A 23,286-nucleotide genomic window follows, 5' to 3' on the forward strand; every position below is an offset into this window, starting at 1 on the left:
AAGGGAGCGTGCAGGAGGCAGCCAATCAATGATTCTCTCTCATCATTGAAGTTTCTCTTTCTCCCTTCCTCTCTTAAATCAATAAAAAGTATTTTTGAAGTAAAATTTATAAGTCTTGCATTTAATGATGTGACCCTCCATTTATCATAATCTAGCAGAATTACATATCAAATCTTAGGTCAGATTCTCAGTGTATGAAGATAAATAAATTATAATCCTTGTCCTAAAAGAATTCATAATCTCTTTGGTTTTTTCAATATTCATTCAGTCCACCTACCTTTATGAAACATGATTTTAAAGGAAATTTTGGGAAATTACAGAATACTCATTTCATATTTTATTAACAAATATCCCTCTTTTATTGCTCACAAGTCATTGAATTTAACTTAAGCATTTTCTTTTTTTTTCTTTCAAATATTCCTATATCCTTTGCTTAATAACTTTCTTTTTTTATTCAACTTATTGGGATGACATTGGTCAAAATAAACATGTAGGTTTCAGGTGTGGGTTTCTGTGGTACCATGTGCCCACCACCCAAAGTCAACTCTTCTCCTGTCACTTAATAACTTTCTTTAGTTCTTCCTTTTCATTCCACTTACAAGCCATGGAAGCAATGGCAGTCATTCATAAACTTAGAGAGTATCTACTGATCTTCCAGGTCAAGGAAAGGCAGAAAATGACCATATTAAACAGAAATCAATACACACTAGAGAAAGAACAGTGCCTTCCACATCTGTGAAGTGCTTCAAAATGTCTATAAGTTTATTTATATTGCTTAGTTCTTTTAATTTAATTATTTTAATGGCATTGTTATTTTCTACTCTTTTATCTTTAAATTATGGGTTTTAATAAACTTCTGTAGGGTATTTATAAGGTGAGCCTCTAAAAAAAAAATGTTCCAAATCCCGATTCAATATGAACTTTTGGAACATAAAACCATGTTGTAAACTTTATCATGTTCCCAAAATGGCCCTTTTTATCCATCACTTCCCAGGAAAAATCTACCTAATAGGAGGACAAGGCTATGATTATTAATAAACAACCCTCAGATCTTAGTAGCTTAAAAAGGAGCAGTTGTTTATTTCTTGCTCATATTTCCTGGGCGAGTGGAAAGTGCTGGTCCATGTTAGCATCAGTCAAGGGCACAGACTGGTAGAAAAGAAAAGGGAGAATTGCAAACTTCTCTTAAAGGCTTCCACTTGGAGTGATAAATATTTTTATTTCTACTTCTATTGATGAAACTAAGTCACGTGACCGTGCTATACTTTAAGGGGCTGGGTGTTTGCAAGGATTAGAACTGGAACATTGGTAACAAGCATCCTAATGATCCTAAAAGGTGTGTGTGTTTTAATTTTTTGGAATTTTATTTTTATTTTATTTTTTTTAATATTTTATTGATTTTTGTACAGAGAGGAAGGGAGAGAGATAGAGAGTTAGAAACATCAATGAGAGAGTCATTGATCAGCTGCCTCTTGCATACCCCCTACTGGGGATATGCCCGCAACCCAAGGTACATGCCCTTGACCGGAATCGAACCTGGGACCTTTCAGTCCCCAAGCCAACGCTCTATCCATTGAGCCAAACCAGTTCCGGCAATTTTTTGGAATTTTAGCTGGTTTTCCAGGATTAACTAGAATCTCTTAAAAAATACACTCTGAGGTTCGGGGAGGTTATGGGGGTTAAGGACATATGTAATACCTTAATAAAGAAATTTTTAAAAATACACTCTGAGACATTTTAGCAAATACTGCCCTATGTACTATAACTAGCAACTGTAGTAACACAGAACATACTGATTAAAAGCTAGAATTATGGAGCCAGACTATATGACTTTGAATATTGTTGTTTTCACTTACGTGCTATGTGATATTTTGTAAATTACTTAACCCATAAGTCAGTTTTCTCATTTCCACTATATAGATAAGAATTGTATATATTAATAGGGAAAGGTTAATGAGATAGTGCAGTAAATGTTAGGAAATTATACATAATGTTAAATTATTATAAAAATACACAGAATACAAATAATAGCTAGAAATGGGGCTTTTTTAAAGTTTTCCAGGCTTACACCATTTTATATGTAGGTCTTTCCAAATGGATTAAATCCTTATTTTGTTAGACATATTCTTAAATTTTCCTTCATGACATGAACATAATTTAAATTTTCATTGAGAGGAATATAGTATACTAATTAAAACTAGAGGGTTTGGAGCCAGAGGGCCTGGGTTCAAGTGCTCTGTATTAGCTGTTGCTTTTGTTATTGATTCAGGTTTGTAATTCTGGAGATAATTTATTTTACAAGGCTACAGATTTTACTGTGCTCAAGTATTTCCCCTTGTTGAATGGCCCCTGAATGCCATGTATTTTAATTTTTATATGCAGTTTTCCTGTTTCCCCTCTTGTCCTTGGCTGTCACTTCTCATTTCTTCTGCACTAGCAGCAATTCCATAGCAGCCATTTTCCTCTCCTCTAATAATATAGTTCTAATCTCCTGTGGTCTTGGAAACCGACAGCTGAATTTATTTGAAGTGTATACTTTGTTAAAAATGAATTCCAAATGAATGCCCGAAGGGTTCTCTCCCTAATAATGTTTTCTTCCTAGTAATGTTTATTGCATGGACTTTGCAACATTTCTTTTGACTGTGAAGAAACTCATTTTGCTTGATTGTGCTCTCTGCTATGTTCAAAGAAATGTTATTCAGTGTATAAATGATTTTCTAATAAGTAATGGTCATTTTTACATTTGTCAATGTAAATGTTACTTGTGTGGAAAATTAAATCATTAACTCCTAACACAATAAAATAAGCTTCTCAGTTGAGTAGTGATATGTTTAATATATCTGATCTTTTACCATTACGATTATATAGACGTTGTAGTAAGGAAGTATTATAAAGAGCAGATTTTAAAGGAATAGGAAATCATTGATCTAGAGCAGAGACTTTCAAACGTCTCTTACCCCAGTCTATAGAAAGATACATTGTACATTACAACTAAATACATACTTATGTGAAGTGATGTGTATATGTGTGTGCATATAGCCATCTGTGTATATTAATATACATGATATTTTAATTATATTATATATTTAGTTTAATATATGTAATTTTTAAGTGTCACAAAGCGTATTTGCCATTTCTATGTGTAATGCCATATACTTTCTTTTTTCTATTTTTTTAATTCTACTTAAGACTTACTCATTGATTTTATGTTCTCTGATTGATTTTTATGTTCAGTTGAAAAACACTGAACTAAGGGAGTGATTAGACTTCTTTCCCTTTAAATCTTCAGAACTATCACTATCTTTGTTGGACTTTTAATGTGTTGATCAGTTGATAATCTAAATTTTTCCAGGTTATTCTTTGAGAAATATTTGGAGTGATTACATGGGAATAATTTTTTTTTAAGTGCAAAAAACCTTCTGTAAATCAAATAGATAAAGAATTCGGGCTGCATTTTCTTCACTCTGTAGTCACGAAGAAGGAATTAAAGAGCAGGCAGTAGACCATGAGTGGCCATTTATTTCATTAGAAATAAATGCATTGGTTAATGTATGTTCATGTTGACAAGTGACTGAATTAAAGAATTACCCATTTTATATATAGAAATTACTTATTTTTTAAAAGATTCAAAAAAATGCAATAGCACTGTTGTAGAGCTATATATGTGGTAGAACTTGTCCGAAGTGCCTTTTAAGGGATGCTGTTTCAACTGGAAATGCTATCAGATTTTAAGTAGGTTTTTATTATTATTTAGGGACCCCATAACTGAAAAATCTTTTTATACTTAATAATAGATTACTTTAACTAGAGTACAATGAATCATGAATCTTTCAGATTCCAATAAAGCTGTGCTGTGTGAACATTTAATCTCCTTCTCTTGTATCCTGAAACATTTTGACTAGTACATTGCGACCCCTGCTGTTGTGAGAATTGCTGAATAACTGAAAAATATATATATGTAATGGAGAAAGGCTTTGTGATCTGAATAATTATTACAGGCAAAGGAGAATTTGTTATGGTTCAGCTCTTTTGTCATGTGAGGCTCTGAGTGAAAGGTAATTCAATATTGCCAAAATTTATTTTAATATTAATTTATTATATAAAGCATTTCATTTAAGAATTTTTACTTTTTTTCCTTTGACATCAGGGACACAAAGAGAAATAAGAAATTTTAGAAATTACTATGTAAATTCTCCTTTCTCCAACTTAATCTTGAAATTTGTTGATTTGAAGAGTATTTTTTCTGAGGCATAAAGAATGGTGTTCTCTCTTGAAATGTTTCAAAAATTGTATTTGAATTTGTAGAAAACCTATATTGAAATATTCCTTTGTTTTTCTTTTCTTAAATACCACCAAAATTACTCATTTCTTATTTTATTTTTTATAAGGATCCTAAAGTTATCTCTGCCTAGTTCAATATCAGTTACAAATCTTTTTTCAGTTCTTTTCATAGTTACTTATACCTAATAACTTTATTATTTCATTTGGGACACCTATCATAGCCAGTGGTTTATGTCACAGCAAATGTAATTCTATGCAAATTGAATTTGACCTAGAAAACTTGGCTTTAACTTATCCAATTGATAGACAGTTTGTTCAGGTTTTTATGATATTGAGTTAACTTTTTTTAAGTGCTTAAAGACTTTTTTGGCTCATCTAAGAATCAGATCATTTAAAAATACATTTTCTTGTCATAAGTCCTAAAGCCATCTGACCTTGATGTGTCTCAGGAGTGCTTCCTTATGTCAGAGTATCCTGAGTTGGTAGATGGCAAGGAAATTCCTTGTCACACTGTATTCTTCAGTTCCCTGGAGAATGCACTGATAGTGTTTCAAAAGCAGCTTGAAAACTAAATCTTTTTAGCTTTTTGTCTGATGCACCAGGCAAATAATGTTTTTGCACCTCTCAGTTACTTTAGCTGGATAGTTTTTATGCAGAGTATTGTTTGATATGCTTGGGAATGATTAGCATAGAAGCAAGCATAAATAAATGTACAGTGGAAATGTGTTCGTTGCAACAATTTATTTCATCCTGACATTAGTTCATGCATAAAGTGTAAATATCACATGATAGAGACAGTGTAAAACAGAGTGTATATTTAATTTTATTTTGAAAACTACCAGATTTCACTGGTGAACTTTTTTAGACAATTTTGAGTTTGTTTACATTTTTTTTCTTTGTGAATGATATTAATATGTTTTTTAAATTGAGTAATGTTCTGATTCTTCATGCCAGCTTTTCAGTTTTTAACTTGACTTCAAAGGGATTTAAACTTAAGAGAGCAAGCCTTATAAATTATACAGGTTTCATCAGACATTATGTGAATTTTATCATCTGTTAAAATAAATATAAAATAGGCACAGCCAATCTGATGTTTAGGAGATTAGATAGCTGCCTGCAAATTACAGGCAGTAACCACTTTCCACAATTTTGCTGCTATTTTCTAAGTCTCCCCTATTTATGCAGAAATGGTAGGAATTCAGCCGTTAGCGCATCCGTTTTCAAACTTTTTGTCTCAGGATGTCCCTTCACACTCTTAAAAATTATTGAGGATCCCCCAAGAGCTTTTAATTATAAGGAGTTATATTTATGAATATTTATAATATTTTTATAAAATAATTTTTTTCTAAAAAGAAAGTGAGGCTTAGTAGACAACAGCTGGCTCGAATATCTACTTAGCAAATCTGTCGTGATGTCATATATCATATGTCATGTATATCATGTCATGTAGACTTTTATTTTTAAAAAATGAGAGTTTAAAAAAGGAAAATGATATATTAGTACTGTATTGTTCTTAAAATGGTGTGACTTTGTGAATCTGCTTTAAGGGTCCTCGGAGCACACTTTGAATTAGAGCTTTCCTTTAAAGCTTTTAATTCCTGTTAAATGAAAACACTCCTGGTAGTAATAATTCACAAGGAGTCTTAAATTAGCTGCTTAAATACAGCTAGAAGACATGTTTGGTTTTGCCAAACTATATTTTCTTAATCTTCTTTTTGGATTTCTAGGCATGACCCAAAACTCCGATTCCCTTAGGAATAACCCTTATTTTCTCTTAATTCTAGACATTTAGCTACATTTCTTACCTTGCTCTTTGGACATTTGCATGTTCAGCAACTTACATCTTACAGTCATTTTTTTTGTGCTTTTGGAAGGGGTTGGGAAATGCATGACATGGTGTAGGATTGTGAAGATGGAAGGCCCTGAGCACAGAGGGATGGCTGCATACAATAAATTCTGGATAATTAACAATACTAGACTTTTAATGCTGCCCAACAATCATATTTTCTTTGTCTGGTCATTCCCCCACTCTCCTATATGAGAATTTCATTTCTCTACTTTCTCCTCACAAATCCAACCTCATTCTCATCCTCATTCTCCAATCATTATCTTCTTTGCTTCTCATTTCACTGAGAGAGTAGAAGCAGTCAGAAGAAAGCATCCATGAGTTTCTGCTGCCAAACTGTATGTCTGTACTTTGCTTCTCCCCCATTATTATGGATAAACTTGCCGCTACCTTACATAGGCTAGCACTTCCTTCTACCCCGTTCCCTCTCACCTACTCATTCCTTTCTCCAGAAATTCCACTCTCTTCTTGTTTCATTAATTTCCCCCCTCTAGTAGATGATTCACATCCACATACAAATATGCTGTTCCTCTATCTTAATAAAAGTTCCTCTTGACTTTCACTTTACTCTTTTATCTTCCAGCTATCATCACATTTTCTTTCTTTCCATCATTGCAAAGTGCTTCAAAAGAGTTGTCTTCATTTCCTGTCTCCATTTCTCTTTTTACATACATTTATATCCTTTTCTGTTCGCTGTCTGCTCTTCTCTCCCTATCTCCTATCTCCTCTCTCTCTCTCGCTCTCTCTCTTTCTCTCTCTTTCTCTCCCTCTCTCTTCCTCTTCCCTCCATCAGTGTACTATACTCTTTTTAATCTTTTTTAAAAATCCTTTTTAAAAAATTGTCTATGGATTTTAGAAAGAGAGAAATATCAATTTGTTGTTCCACTTATTTATGCACTCATTGGTTGCTGCTTGTATGTGCCCTGATCAGGATCAAACCTGCAACCTTGATGTGTCGGGACCATTCTCTAACCAACCATGCTCTAACCAATTGAGTTACCTAGCTAGTGCTCTTTTTAACCTTTTACAATCAGGCTTTATACCCATTTTCCCCTCCCCCAAACACACTCACACAGTAGATCGCACTACTCTGATCAAGTTCCAGTGACCTCCACATTACTAAACCCAGTTTACAACATTCACATTCAATTTATGAACAGTATTTGGTACAGTTCTTTTCTCCTTTAACCTTTTCATTGATTTTTCCAGAACACAGGACTCTGCTATTTTTCCCAACTACCCAACCCCACTTCTCAGTCTTCCCTCTGCCTTCACCTCATCTCCCCAATCTCTAAGCATAGATTACCCTTGCCCCTACCCCCACGCCCTCAAGTTTTAGTCCTTGGGCTTTTTCTTTATCCGTACTTACTCCTTTGGTGGCTTTATCCATTCCACTTAAATATTTTTTCTTTACTGAATAAAGTTAATTTCAGCCCCTTCTCTGTTTTCTTATTCCAAACATTACCACTTGGATGCCTTATAAGTACATCAGATTTAACACATTCAGAATTATGCTACTGACCCTCTCACCCCCAATCCTCCTTAAACCCTTTATTTTCACAGCCTTTTCCATCTTCATAAGTGAAAACTTCCTCTTTCAAGTTAACTGCCCAAAATGGAGGAAGTTTTATATCCTTGAATCCTCACTTTCCCTCCGTGCCTACTTCCAGTCTGTCAGATCAGCCAGCTCCACCTTCAAAACATAGCGCTCACCACCCTGATCCCAACCACTATCATCTCTTTCCTGTTTTAATGCAGTAGTATCCTAATGGGTCTTTGGGCTTCCTCCCTGGCCTTGGTCTTTCTTTAACATGGCACACAGTGATCCTATTGAACTTTAAATTAAATAATGTCATTTCTCTGCACAAAACTTTTCATGATTTCCCATCTCCGAGGAAGAACCAAACTCCTTATTAGGGCCTATAAGTTACATGTTCTCTCCCATCTCTTTACCCCTGTAACTACGTCTTGTAGCACTCTCTCTCTCTTGTTCTTTCTGCTAAAGGCACATTGGCCTCTTTGCTATTACTTAAACCCAGTAGACACACTCCTACCTCAGAACTTTTGTACTTCCTATTCCTGCTGCCTAGATCTGTTCTTTCCTTGTTTTGTTTTGTTTGTTTTTGCATCATTCATTTTTTCACATCCTGAATGGTTGCTTTCAAGTTGCTATACTTAAATTTTCAATCCCTGGCTCCTGATTCTCTCTTTCTCATTTTTTACTTTTCTCTACAATACTTATTCACCACATAATGTATCTTTCATATAATTACATTATTTCTTTTGTCACTATCCACCCATCATCACCATCATGCCCCAGGCCTCAAAGACTACAAGCTCCATGAAAATGTAGAGTTGGGCCAAAACCGGTTTGGCTCAGTGGATAGAGTGTCGGTCTGTGGACTGAAAGGTCCCAGGTTCAATTCCAGTCAAGGGCATGTACCTTGGTTGCGGGCACATCCCCCGAAGGAGGTGTGCAAGAGGCAGCTGATCGACGATACTCTCTCATCGATGTTTCTAACTATCTCCCTTCCTCTCTGTGAAAAATCAATAATATATATATATATATATATATTTAAATGTAGAGTTGGGCCTGACATAATGTAGGTTCTGAATAAATATTGGTGCTTAGTGGGTGGATTAGTGTATGAAAGGAACACATGAAAGGAGTGAACTTCAAAAGAGCTGAGCTTGAGTCTTCTTCCTTCCCTTCTCTCTTTAGCTAAGTGGCCTTAGGAAAGTATATTAATCTTCACTGAGCCTTCTGTCTTGTTCAGAAAATAAGGGAATAAAATAAGACCGAGGTCATAGGACTGTTATGTGAAGCAGATGAGAGAATTCATAGAAAGCCTTGTGTAAATGTTAGTTATGACAAGGAGGAAGAAAAGGAAGGGGAAGGCTTTACAGGCTAATGGTTGCTGAATGAAAAGCATCAGGAGCACAGAAAAAGTCTTCTTGCTTCATAGTTTTGACTATTTCTAGGGGTTTGTTTCAAACATTGCTGTAATTTCACTTTTATTATTTGAGGTAGATATCGAGTGAATTGTGTAAATTCAGGGCAGGAATCTTCTGATAGATTCCTGGCCTGCAATGAGTAAATCTAGAAATTGAGAATAAGCATTCAGACATTCACAGCAACTTAATTAAATAAAATGATCTCTTCTTAATATAATACAAATTTTGAACTTCTGTTTTACAAATCTTTTATTTAAAGTATTCAAAAGTCTATATAATGTTGAAGCCAGCATCACAAATGACCATGCCTTGCCAGACTTTCTTAGTTTATTTATGAGCAGAGATCAGAATGTTTCTAGAAATTGAGGAATTGGTAATGTTACCTAGAAATGTTAAGCTTTTCAGTATTTATAAAAATTGTAATAGCTACAGGTCAAGCTCATACTCAATAAATATTCATCAAGTGCTTAACTAGTATTTGGCACTTTTAGCATAGAATTTATGAATCCGTGTGTATGTTAACTACCTAAGTTAACTATCTCCAGACAGCTTTGTTAAAGTTGCCCTTTCCTTAGCAGCACCACACTGGTCAGTGTTTATGTATGGCACTGAATATACAGGTATGAAAATTTAAGCCATAGTTCAAGTCTTGATTCAAATTCCTATCTGTATAAATTTTGACTCTTGTATTTGAAGTGTGTCCATGCTAATTTGCATGGCTGGTTTGTGCTTCACCAATGTTATTGGTGATGGCAAGAAAATGAGGATTCCCAGGTTCAATAGCACACCATTACGCCTGCTTCACGATTTCACTTGAATCATTTCACAAAGGATCCAGATTTTAGTCAGATTAATATTAGATTGTATTCTCCTCACCGAAAAATAAATGAGAGTTTCTGAGGTTTTCTAAATTCACATGTCCTGGGATGGGAACCAGAGTGGTTTTGAAAGGAGGAGTGGCAACTGATACATCTTGATCTATATTACCTTAGGTAATCAGGGTTTCAGGACATTTCCAAGGCTGTATCAGCATGTCAGGAGTCAGACCAGGTCAAGAGTTAAGTGATAAATATTTGATTTCTTCCGATTAAGACAAGTCTGATTTCCCCTATTGTTGGAGATGGCCAGAGCTGGACTCTAAACTTTGATCACTTAAAAACTGAGGATTATTTTCTTTGACCATTCTGTCATAGGTCCTTAAAAGAAAATTGGAAAAGTTAATTTCTGAACATCTTTGAAATTCCTCCAAATGAGAAATTCACTTTTTTCATTACATATCAATATGACTTAATTTTTAGTTTATCAGAACCATCATAAAATGAAGAAATAAAGCTTACTTTTATTTTGTAAAGAGAGCAGTATTTTCTAAATGGACTTTTCTAACTTGATTATTAAAAACTGTTTGGGAATGGTCAGAATAATGTTTTCCAAACAGGAGGTGTTTTCTTTTTCTTTTTTTTCTTTTTTTCTTTTTTTAAGTAGGTTGCCTTGATGAAGGTTTCTTTAAGAAACTTAAAGTAGATTTTGTTTAATAACTTCATTTAGCCTGTTTATTACAAAACTGTTACGGAATTTCACACATCTGTTTTGGAACGCAGGTCCTCATAGACTACTGCACTGTTTCTCAATTTTAATAGACCTCATTATCCTATAAATAAACCTACATTTTCTTACCTGATCAAGTGAGCAAACAATAGGGGTTAGATGTGGCAAACGCTTTAACAAAAAGCACATGTCTAGCCGTCAGGGTGAGGTAGAGTCATATCAAGATTGCTTGAAGTTATTAATGGCAGTAAAATTTATGCTTCCTCCTGTTTTCCCAATTAAATCAAGAAGCCTTTTTTCTTAAGATTCTTCTATCAGCAGCTGGTTCCAATACTCAGTGTGTGAATATTGCCTGGGGTGTCTCCATTTCTAGATGGTAAAGGCTGACCAAAGCACATTAAGTCAGTGATGGGAACCAGTAAACTAGAAAGCAGCCTTTGTTACGGGCTTTATTTCAGTCCTTATCATTTGTACCACAAGCATGCATATTTTGTAGGATATATCATAAAGAAGTTGTTGTGGTATGCTCTGGATGTAATAAAAAGACAAGCTAATAAAATAACTGAAAATATTTTTTTTAAAAATAAGCTACATGGCAAAATGTACAGTTTTACATACTAAGCAGGAATGAAAATGCATCAAGTGTTGGATTTTAGAGCACTTATTAAGTGAATGTCTATTAATGTAACAGCTATTGAGCTTAATTATAGATTTATAATTTCAGTTTCTTAATACTTTTTAAATTAAATAATTGGACACAAAAATATTTATCCATGGATCATTGTATCACAAAACTATTGTTACACTTGTTTTCAGACTGGTTATTGTAACCTATAAATTGTCACTCCCCACTTCCCCTCAGTTCATGGTTAAAAACACTTGGTTTTTATCTGTTTATCTCAAATCTGTACTAGATTTTTTTGTGAACAAGTATATTATAAAATAGGAGACTATCCTATATAGTTGCATTCTTAAAAATTGGTCTCTCCAATTTCAAGTTTTAATAGATTAAACATAAAATTATGTGGGAACATGTACCAAAGATGTTCTAATGTACTTTCAGTATACTTTTAAGTATACTTCACTATATTCAATATAAATGTTCAATAATTATTGCAATTATCTTTTAAGTGGTAGTTTTGCCTGTGGCATTTTTACTACGTATATTGATAAAGCTTTAAGGGCTCTGACTCTATAGGAAACTTAAAGAAACATGTGATTTTTTAACTATGTTGTATTCACATAGACTTTCTAGGGTAAAATATGGCCTTAATGCTACACTATTCTAATAGAAGGGTGCTTATATTCCCAGTTCTCTTATCTTTTCATGGAGCTTTGTGACTTCAAAGGGAGTTTTCTACTTTGAATGAGACATGGAGTGTAGAAGGGAATAAGAATCTGGCTAATGATGTTGCCCATAACTTGTGTTCTCACTCTGTTTTTACAAAGTGTTGGGCTGGGTCTACTGCAGAAGCGGAAATTTGGCCTTGAGTTCTGGTGTTCAGAACTCATATTTCTGCATGACTGAACTGTGAATGGAAAATCCCAAGTGCCTTACAAAATTAGTGGCTAAATGGTGTTTTTACTAATCACTTCAGAGATGAAAAAACTGAAGACATTTTAAAATTCAAAACCCATCAGCATGCGTTTGCCCTTTAATTGGCAGAATATTGATCGTGAGAGCAGCCTGGAGAGCTGATTTTTTCCTCCTTCAGCTGTTCCAGCTGAACTACAGCTGCAAATTTCTTTAAAAAGAAAGAAAGACAAAACCTCTTGACTGTATTTTATAAGTGCAGTAATTCCCACAAAATCAGTTACTGGAGTTAATGACCAGTTTGTTAAGGCATTAACTGCCCTCAGCTGGGAATGACCAATTTTGGAGGAATGGCTGCACAACTGCTAAGATAATTCAGGAACACTTTTAAATAACGATCCAGCTAATTAACGGTGAATTCCTGTGGAAATCCTATCGAAGTACTTATGACCTCTGCATTTAATAGCCAGTGAGTTCATCATGATTCATGTTTATTACCATAAATACCAAAAGAAGTGTAATGACTAGGCCATTTTTTTTCCAGCCAGGCCTTATTACTTGAACAGATTTGACTAATCCACCTCTACTCATTAAGGCCTAGTTCTCAAAATATTCAGTCTTTTCACTGCTCTGCTCAGAACTCACAGGGCTTTGGTGCTATGCCAGCATACTTGCTATTGGCCAGCCTGTTTTTACTTGGGATGCTATTAGGGAATAATTGATGTCTATAAGTCTTAAAGGAGCCCTTTTGAAATGCCTGCCATTTGTAGGATGTGGAGGAATCACAGCTGGTTAGCTGGAGTTTATGGTTCTCCGTCATGAATTCTTAGGAGAAAATCATACCCTTCAGCCCCTGGAATTCATTTAGGGTATACAAGATTGGTGGGTGGTGGTTTGTTTGTTGTTGTTTTTGGTGGGGTTGATTTTTGGGTGTTTTGTTTGCTTTTGGTGGTGATGGTGTATTTTTTTTAGGTTTATGATTTAGGAACTAAGATATGCTTTCTTTCAATGAATAAAGATTAACTTATAATAAAGGATAAGCTCTTATTTTACTTGGACCATTTAATCTCTCTTAATGGCTGTTTATTGCTACATGATCTGAAAATTAGCCTTTAAGTAATAGTAAGTGTTGGCAGCCAGAAAGCTTCTACTTTCTGTATGTAGCTGTGTTTGAAGAAATGAATTCAGGATATTTCCTTGTATTCACTCTTCTCTCTCCAACTATTTACTTTTCTCCTAAAATACTTTATCTTTTGTTGAAACTGTCAGATATCTGCTAGATGTCATAAGGTTATAGGCTGTATTTTTATCAAGTTAATCATTTATATAATTATTGAATTAACGAATAAGGTACCTGTGGTTTACATGTATTATAATTCTTTAGAGCACATGTGTCAAACACAAGGCCCGCGGGCCAAATCCGTCCCCCCAGGCCTTGCAATGTGGCCCGCACCACGCTATCATCACTGCACTCCGCTGCGTTTCCATCACAATGACAGTTTATGACTGTTCAGTAAACCATTCGGCCCGCGATTTAGGCTGGATTTTAGATTTTGGCCCCTTCTCTGATTGAGTTCGACACCCCTACTTTAGAGGATAAAGGGAATATGTGGCATGTAACAAGACTGGATTAGAATCATCAGTGTAACATCTGGGTAACTGGCATTTATGAATTATTTACATTTTTTCTGAATAAAAGGACAAGTGTCAGTTGACGTCTTTTTTCACTCCTTAAGTAAATATAAAAAGGGATGAAAATAAGATTCATAGATATTTGCGAATCAATTGATTAAATTCTAGGGAATCTTTACCCAGAAGAAACCTAGAAGAAGTATCAGCAAGTTGGGTTATATAGACTTCCGAGTTCAGTGTCGTAGTCCCTTAGATCTGTCATCACCTCCTTTCACGCTTTCCTCGAGGAACAAATGTCTCTGGCATAGTGCTAGTCATATTCCAGTTTCTTTTGTTCAGTTGTGCTCAGCCCAAACAAGGGGGGAAACTCCTATAGGTTTTATTTGCCTGGCACGTGCTGCTTAAAGATATATGAAGTAATATAGCTAGTTGGGAGGTTTGTCTTCAGTGTTTTCAGACTTCTCTCTGTGTGTCCTTTCTTCTTCTTAGTAGCCCATCTCCTCCATGACCATTCTCCACTCTAGGAGAGAAGTTAAATTCAGTTACATCCAAGAAACTATGAAAGAAGGAAGAGCCGAAACTGGTTTGGCTCAGTGGTAGAGCGTCAGTCTGCAGACTGAAAGGTCCCGGGTTCGATTCCAATCAAGGGCATGTACCTTGGTTGCGGGCACATCCCTGGTTGGGGGTGTGCAAGAGGCAGCTGGTCGATGTTTCTCTCTCATCGACATTTCTAGCTCTCTATCTCTCTCCCTTCCTCTCTTTAAAATATCAATAAAAAAATATATATTTTAAAAAAAAAAAGAAGGAAGAAATTTGTGGTGGTGGTGGTGGTGGTGGTGGTGGTGGTGGTAGTGGTGGTGGTAGAGGAACATACACTGATGACAATAATCTGTACTGTAATGATTTCCTTTTCTCAAGTTTATTTTTGCTAAGGAGTTTATAACCCGTTGAGAATGAGAGAACAATGAAGAGTTCTTATGAGAATGGAGCCTTGTAGTATGGGGTGCCTGTACTTCTGGGACAGCAGAGCCTTATAGGAAAGTGTTAATAACATATTTTGATTTAAAAAATAAGGATGGGAAGGTCAATTTTATAGTGGGCTACTGAAAATTATTAATTCTTAGGTTTGGGCCTAATTTTTTATCCAAAAATATATCTTTCAAGATATACATTATCTCTTGGAAGTTTATAATATTTCACAGATAGTTTGCTCCAGACTTGGGAATTGAAATAGGGAGCTTGAAATATTTTCTAGAAGAGGGTTATATAAGGATTTGATTCAGTATTCTAAATTTTTAATGTATTAATTGGAGTGAGTTATACCAAAAAATTTAATCATATAAATATCAATCACCATTTCCTTGATTTCTTATTCCTAGGCAATGAAAACTACAAACAGATAGCAATGTGTGTACTTTACCACATAAGCATGGATGACCGTTTTAAATCAATGTTTGCATACACTGACTGTATACCACAGGTAAGTCATTTCAGTGTTTTAAAAAAAAACAGTCAAACAATTTTTTTTCACTTTTCTCTCATTTCCCAAATGTCCTTTTCCTGAAAAAAAAAATTTTTTTTAACCCATTATAATATAAATTTGGTGTAAGTACAGAACAGTATAAAATGAAAATAACTTTGTTATCCCAAATGCAGCGATAATCATTTAACATTTTGGTACATTTCCTTTACATTGTTAAAAAAAATAATATATTGGGATTATATGTACAACCAATGGACACAAAACTCTGGGGAGGGAGGGTATGCATGAGAGGGGGGCAATGTTTAAATATGTACACAGATAATAATTTAATTTAAATAAATAAATAAATTTTAAAAAATAATAATATATTGGGATTATATGCTCTATATAATTACATATTGCTTTATTTACCACACAGACCATAAGTATTCTCCCAAGTCATTGAATATTCTTCAAAAGTTTCTAATAGTTGTATAACATTTGTTGTGTAAATGTACCATAATTTAAATATTGTTAAATTGTATGTTTAGTTTTTTTCTGGTTTATAACATAAAAACAGAAGTAAAGGTATAAGCAACTGAAAAAATGTGGGATAAATATTATAGTATACAAATGCTTATCCATATCTCTAATTTTTATTTAGTTTAAATCCCTAAAAGTAGAAGTACTAGGTCAAAAAGCATGAACACTTTTTGTATTTAATGCATTGTGGCTAAATTACCTTCTAAGAAGTCATAAGTTTATATTTCCAGCTAACATTGCACTTTTAGTAGCACTGGATATTATCATTTCTCTAAAAATGAAGTGTCTTTTTATTTACATTTCTATAAATATTGGTGAGATTGAACATTTTTTATGTTTCTTATCCATATTATAAATTATTTCTTCATGTCTCTTGCCAGTTTTTTCATTTTCAAGTTAATATTTTCATGATTAATAAATAAGATATAGATAGGTAACTATTTAAACTCTGTCATATTACAAACATTTCCCAACTTTGTCAATTGCCCTTAATTCTATTATGGTTGATGGTCTTAAGTGCTTTGCATTTGCTGATAGAAAAATGCTTCATAAAACTTTTTCTAGCACTGGTCTCAGTGCTAGAATTAGGTGAGGTTATATTATCAGATACATTTCATTTTATATCTTAAAATCTACTTGAAAGAGTTTAGTGATTTTTTTTTTTGCATGTATTGTAAGGGTAGAGATTTTATACATATGATTTTACTCTTAGGGAATTTACATTCAGAGAATAACTAGTGTTCCATTAATCTTTATTAAACTGAGCTCCAGTAATTTGGTTATCTGTTTTAAAACACTGGTTGGCTGATTTTAATATTACATTATTTTCTATAAAATGATTTTCTAAAATAGATAAAGGAAAATTACAGAATGTATAATACACAATAAAATAACACTTTTAAAAGCACTTTAGAATATGAATAATAGTTTATACTTATTAAAACTAATTGCTCTTAAGATTTCTAAAAGGCACTTTCTTGTTAGCATAATGTATGTTATTAAATTTGTATTACTAGAAAAGTAGTAAGTAATAAAAATAGGCCATAACTTCTCTGTTTATTAATTGAACCTCCTTCTGTTCATCCCAAATCAGTAAGAAAATTCTGAAATTGAATTTTGTGTTTTAGAATTTTAACACTTTATCTACATACAATTAACAACTGGTAAACTCTTAAGGATAACTTTTTAGCCTTTTATGTCAGGAGATAAGCAAGTTATGTGTGTTTATAGGAAATAGACTTCCTTTAAAGAATATATAGCATATTTTATCTAACAAGGCAAGGCTTCTTACAAAGATAACGCATGTCAGACTGTAGCCAATGTGAAGTGTAATCAAGCTTTTTGTCAAACAAGTTTTCAATAAAAGAGTAGCCATGTCAGAGGGAGATTACAGGTGATTTACTACAGTTTCACTCCACATGTTCCCAGGGTCTCTCCTTGGCAGTTTCAAAGGGTGTTCCTTTTTCAATCCCATTTAGTGTCAGAACTTCATTGACTACAGGATATGAATTGGAAAGCAGCCAAAAAGAATAATATTCTTGCCTAGATTGACTATTTTTATCCAGATTATAGTTGTTGTTTTTTTAAATAAATAAAAGAGAGAAATATAAAGTAAAAAGGGATGGAAACTTAATTTTGTTGAATCTTGAATTTGGAGTTACCCTTCTCACTTAGAATGTGTAATCTCAGACATAAAATATAAATATTTTAAATAAAGAATCATAAATAAAAACCTATTTTATTTATCTTTGAGACATTTTATTTTCTATTTGTTGATAATTTTATTTGTAGAAAATCTCTGAGAGCTTTTAGAACAATATTTATGCATGTTTTTTTGCCAGATAATTTTCTAACATCAAACATTTTTGCAATAAGGTTTTGCAATAAGGTATATTTTATTAACAGAATCTTCTAAAACTCGCTTGGTATTTAACATTTTATCTTTTTAAAACTTCAACCCTAATAGAATTAGATGAGGTTATATTATCAGATTATGTCATAAATATCCTGAAGCTTTTTAGTATGAGGTCACATTATGAGAAACCAAATTATACTCTAGAATATATTTGTTCCTAAAGTGCTATGCAGCCTATAGCTTGTACTTTACAGGGCTCAATTTTTATATATTTAGGGAAAAGTTGATATGGCTTGATATGCCACCCAGTTCCAGGTTCATTATAAAAGAATCATCAGAAGCATATCTGGAATTCAATTTAATTCCTTCGGGAATTAAAAAGATAGTCCTTTCATAGTTATTGGCTTTTTAAATTAATGTTTAAAGCACCAGTAAAGCTTTAAACTTCTTTGTGACAATAGATTTATTATTTATTTAAATAAAATTATATCTGAGGTTCAGAATATTTTGGAGTTAATACAATACTCAATTCACTTTGAGATTATGCATATTTTTTATTTAGTGAATATGGTTAAAAAAAAAAGATTGTCAAGTACACAAATAAATTTTTCAAATGAGAAGGCTGTAATCACTTTGAAAATGGGAAAGCAAAGATTCAGCACTCATTCATATCAGTGACTAGAGTATAAAGTATGTCAGATTCTTTCATTACATTAGAGATATATTAAGGAGCTTTCCTAAGCTGTAAAACACAAAGTAAGGTCCTATTAGTAAAATAGGAGATCTTTTTCTCATTATTTTGGATCCATTCATAGTCCAATTTAAATACTGCTCTTTTTATATGTGTTTTATAGGTTAAACCCATAATTAGATTAGAGTTCACTTTTGAAAATTATTTAACATTCAGCATAGTTGATTATATATTCAATGTGCCCTATAACGTCTTTCAATATTATGTTGCTTTGTTTCTTTTGTACTTTTTTATTGCCTCTAATTATCCAATATATTCTAATTTTTTTTCCTAATATTGTCAGTATTCTGCAAAATTTTGGGGCCAGGGCAAGTCTTTTCTTTACATATGATCTTAATGGTCTCAGTGGGTAAATTGTTTTAGGTAAGCATACTTGGGGTAACCAGGAGTTAATAGTTGTATTCTAATAATAGTTAAAAGTACACATTAACAGTTCATTGTTATTTAGACCTCTAAGACGCATGTTTTGTTTAAATAGGTGTGAATGCCATCCAGATGCTCATAAAAGTATTTATTGGTAATAGAGTGGCCAATCAAAGTGCATGTTTAGGTAATGATGTCATGGTGTTATTTAATATTTTACCCTAGAACAGTGTGCAGGGATCTTCATAGTGATCCACATGTTTTCCACCATAGTTGTCCTGTTTGGCCCCTCTTTGATCTGCATGCTTCTTTTTAGCTGAATGCTGGTAAACGTCCTTTCTGACAGCCCCCTTTGCTCCTGCCTGCCATTATCTGCTGAAGTTCAGAAACCAGAGCATCACTTCAAACAGCAGAGCTAGGGAGTAGCCAGTCAGAGGAGATTCCTGAGGCATGCAAAGTTCTGCCATAATCATTCAAAGATGTTTGGGCAGGGGGTTGGGGGAGGTAGAGGTGTATGTGAACACAGAGAGCTGTGGGGGTTGGCCTCTGGTCACTGGTAAATAAGTAAAGTCAGGTGCCAGAGAGTCTAGACACAGTGATTTCAGTCGTGGGTCTTTGGTATCTGATACTCAATATGGGACTTGTCTGATTGAGCACTATTGCCTCTTCATCGCACAGACTGAAGCCCTTATAGTGCCTTCTTGTTAAATTAGTAAAAGATGACAATGGACATAGTTAAAGCAGAACAAATCTAGTTTTAATATTTCCTAGTTGTCAGCAATTACACTTACTTTTGAAGTGCCATGGGTAGCAATCAAATTAAAGACATCATATTGCACATGGAGTTTGAACTAAACTATTACTTTAAAATGTGAATGCTTTAATTAAAATTGAAGTGTTTCTTTTTCTTATGATGAAAAACTAATTCGATATCATGATACATTTAATTCACATTTAGTCCTGATTTCTCTTGATATTGGGGGGTGGGTATTGGATAAGATTTCAAATCATACCTTATTTTTTTTTAAACCTAGCTCCTGATTATTTCACCACAGGATGTAACATGGACATTACAAAAATTAAAAATCCTCAATTTCTAAACATATCACCTGTAACCCCATTTTCTAAGGGAAGTTTTCATACCACAAGGTTAATTTCAAGAAGATAACAGATATTTTGCCTTCTTAAAGATTTGCTTTGATATAACATTTTGTTACTACAAAAAACATCTTATATCAGTAAGAGTTTAGAAGAAATCCATAGTAGGTTTTAATGAATATGACAAACATTAATTTCATTAACTGGAGGATTGTCACTTACATTTTTATTAAATTATAATTTAATTTTAATTGGCAGTTAATTTATAGAAAAGTTGCAAAATCTATTATATATATATATCTAATAGATTTAGATTACTTTATTTTTGCCATAGAATTTTTTAGCCTATAACATTATTAAGTATTTAACAATTCTTTACCCAAAGATTCCAGTAGCAGCAACATTTGGGGTTAAAGAGCTGCCCTCTGGAAAAAGGCATGATACATGTCAACCTGCTATAGAATTTGTAGTTTCCAGTGTATAGCAAATTATATTGTATATACATATAGTTTTGTTAGAATTAAACATAAGTATTTCACTTTTGGATTTGTGTTTTTTATTTTGCTCTCCAATTGTTTATTGCTAGCACATAGAAACACATGATTTTTGTGTGGCGACTGTGTATCCTTCTTGCAACTTAGACATTATCTGGAACTAACATAGAGAATAACCAAAACAAGATTTAACAAAATAGGGTCTAACCAGTCAACAAATAGTTATTATTCACATATATACTATATATATATATATATATATATATATATATATATATATATATACTATATATATATATATATCTCGATACTAGGGGCCCAACGCGCGAAATCGCGTGAGACCCAGGACCCAGAGTCCGTGACTTGGTGGGACCCAGAACGAGTCCCCCGCCCACCCATGCACACCTCACTGCACATGTAACCCCGCCCACCCTGCGCATGCAGCCTCCTGCTGATCAGTCATTACAGCGTGATGGTGGGACGACCATAGCCTTTTTATATAATAAATAAGGCATGCAGGATTCAGGAAGGCATGTTGGTCTAAAAAGGTATTGTCCTGAGAAGCATAAGAAATTTTTAGTTTATAAATTAACTTCTGTATGTTGTTAGCAATTTGACTTAGAGAAAAATATCTTTACACTAGAGGCCTGGTGCACAGATTCATGCACAGGCGGGGTCTCTCGGGGTGATCTGCAGGGTTCTGGCTAAAACCTGCAGTCCGACGCTGCTCCTTCCTGCTGTTTCTGCTCATCCCGGCCCTGCTATGCCTGCCACTGGCTCACACCCAGTCAGTCCCAATGAGAAGGGGCTTGTGCCACCGCAGCAGCACTCGCCAGTCATGAGCCCTGCATGAAGCCCATCCCAAGGGGGTTGGGTGGGGGGGGGAGCCCAGACGCAATCAGCCCTCTAGGATACTCTTGCTGGCCTGGGATCCAGATCCGTTCCCACTGATATTCACATTGGTTATCGGGAGCCACCTGACAGCCACTTTTATATCATTTCTTTCTTGTGGAGCATGTAGGGAGGGGAAGTGGCCATGATGCTCGAGGTTGGCAGCAGCGCTGTTGGGATTGTGCCAGTGGCACCGGTCCATTTCCTTGGTGTCTGGCTCGTTCTCCAGAGTTTGGACCTACAGGACTTCTGAGGGAGAGAGTGGCTGCCACCGAGCTGGTGTGCTGCTGGGATGGGCCGGTCAGCTGAGCGGCACACCTACTGTGGGAGCACATTGACCACCAGGGGGAAGCTCCTGCATTGAACGTCTGCCCCCGGTGGTCAGTGCACATCATAGCAACCAGTTGCCTGGTTGTTCAGTTGTTAGGTCGTTCAGTTGCTTAGACTTTTATATCCTACACTAGGAGCCCAGTGCATGAATTCATGCACCTTGAAAGGAACCATGGGCTGTGAGGCTGTGGTGGGGCACGGGGGATTGTCTCAGCCCATCCTCTACAGCCCTTCCCAGCCCCTCCTGCCGCAGCCTCTGGTCTCCTGAATGCCACAGCCCTGGTCCCCTGCTCCCACCGCCACCACTCCCACGTGCTGACAGCACCGGCCCCACTCGCACCCTCTGATGGCGCAGAGCGATTGGAGCTGCCGCCACAATTGTCTCTCAGGAGCAGAGGGAGATGGAGAAGCCCTCAGGGGAAATTGGGGCTGGCAGCTGCCACTCACACCCACTGACAGCACTGAGTGATCTGGGCTAGCAGCGGGTAAGAGCAGCGGCTCTGGTGCCATCAGTGAATGCGAACAAGGCCGGTGCCGGCAGCAGATGCAAGCACCAGTCAGGACCACAGCGTGCAGGAGCAAAGAATTTTCAGTAACCACCAGAGGCTCATCCCAATGACAGTGACTGGTGCCCCATCTTGGTCTGGCGCCCCTGCTCACCTGCTCCACCATCCCACTGTGGCCGATGCCCACCATGTTCTGTGCATACCCCTAGTGGTCATTGCACATCATAACAACCAGTTGTTCAGTTCTACCATTCAGTCTATTTGCATATTAGCCTTTTATTATACAAGACAATAAAAGCCTAATATTCTAAGTGTCAAGTTGTCTGGTCGGCCATTCAACCAATCAAAGCATAACATGCCAATGATATACTAAGGCTGCTGAACTGCTCACTGTGATGTGCACTGACTACCAGGGGACAGACCGTCGATGCAGGGGAAGCACTGCTCAGACAGAAGCCCTGAGCCGGGTTCAGGACTGGGCAGCACAGCACTAAGGATGTCCACCTGCCGGCTTAGGCCCACTCCCTCATTTGTTTTAAGCTGGTAGTCAGACATCCCCTGAGGGCTCTCAGACCATGAGAGGGCGCAGGCCAGGCTGAGGGTTCTGAGTGCACAAATTTTATGCACCAGAACTCTAGTATATAGATAATATACAATAACTTAATTTTCCAATTTACTATAATAATAGAAGACTAGCTTCTCAAAACTACAGCACAAAATTTGTTCATTTCTCTTTTATGATAACCTCTATCTCTTATGAAAAACGTAGATTACTGCTAAATGGCATAGATAGCCTACTTTTCCTTTCTACTTTTCTATCTGCTACTTCTCTGACCCTCTCCCTTTATTCTTAACCTTAAATAGAATTATTTTCTCATTTTATACCCATGCCCAAATAGTTGGATCCAGCCTGCAGCTTCAGTTATCAAGCATATGTGGCATTCCTATAATTATACCTCCAATCTGAACATTTCTTCTAAATTCAGGCTTGCCTTTATTATCTTCATTGAATAGCCATACTAAACTCTTAAATAGGCTGCTTAAACTCAACATATCTAAAACCAAAATTACTATCTTCCCTTTAACGTGCCTACTCTAGTTTCTCTTTTTTGATAAATGTTGGCACCACTATCCATGTTGGTACAGAAACCTAGAGTCATCTTTGACCCTTCCTCTCCAATATCTCAACATCTAGTCAGT

At 35.2% G+C, this 23,286-nt stretch overlaps 1 protein-coding gene across 5 annotated transcripts in view; it reads left to right on the top strand.

Annotated features, from left to right (window-relative positions):
* The window catches only part of KIFAP3 (kinesin associated protein 3), a 114,005-nt gene that overhangs the window by 31,016 nt on the left and 59,703 nt on the right, over nt 1-23,286 (top strand). For all 5 annotated transcript variants that reach the window (XM_045583236.1, XM_036442882.2, XM_036442884.2 and 2 more), the window contains one exon: nt 15,173-15,273. In XM_045583236.1, coding sequence (XP_045439192.1) covers nt 15,173-15,273 — 101 coding nt within the window. The remainder of the gene's footprint in view (nt 1-15,172; nt 15,274-23,286) is intronic.

This window comes from Pipistrellus kuhlii, unplaced genomic scaffold (assembly GCF_014108245.1).
Source record: "Pipistrellus kuhlii isolate mPipKuh1 unplaced genomic scaffold, mPipKuh1.p scaffold_m20_p_18, whole genome shotgun sequence".
Lineage (NCBI taxonomy): Eukaryota > Metazoa > Chordata > Mammalia > Chiroptera > Vespertilionidae > Pipistrellus > Pipistrellus kuhlii.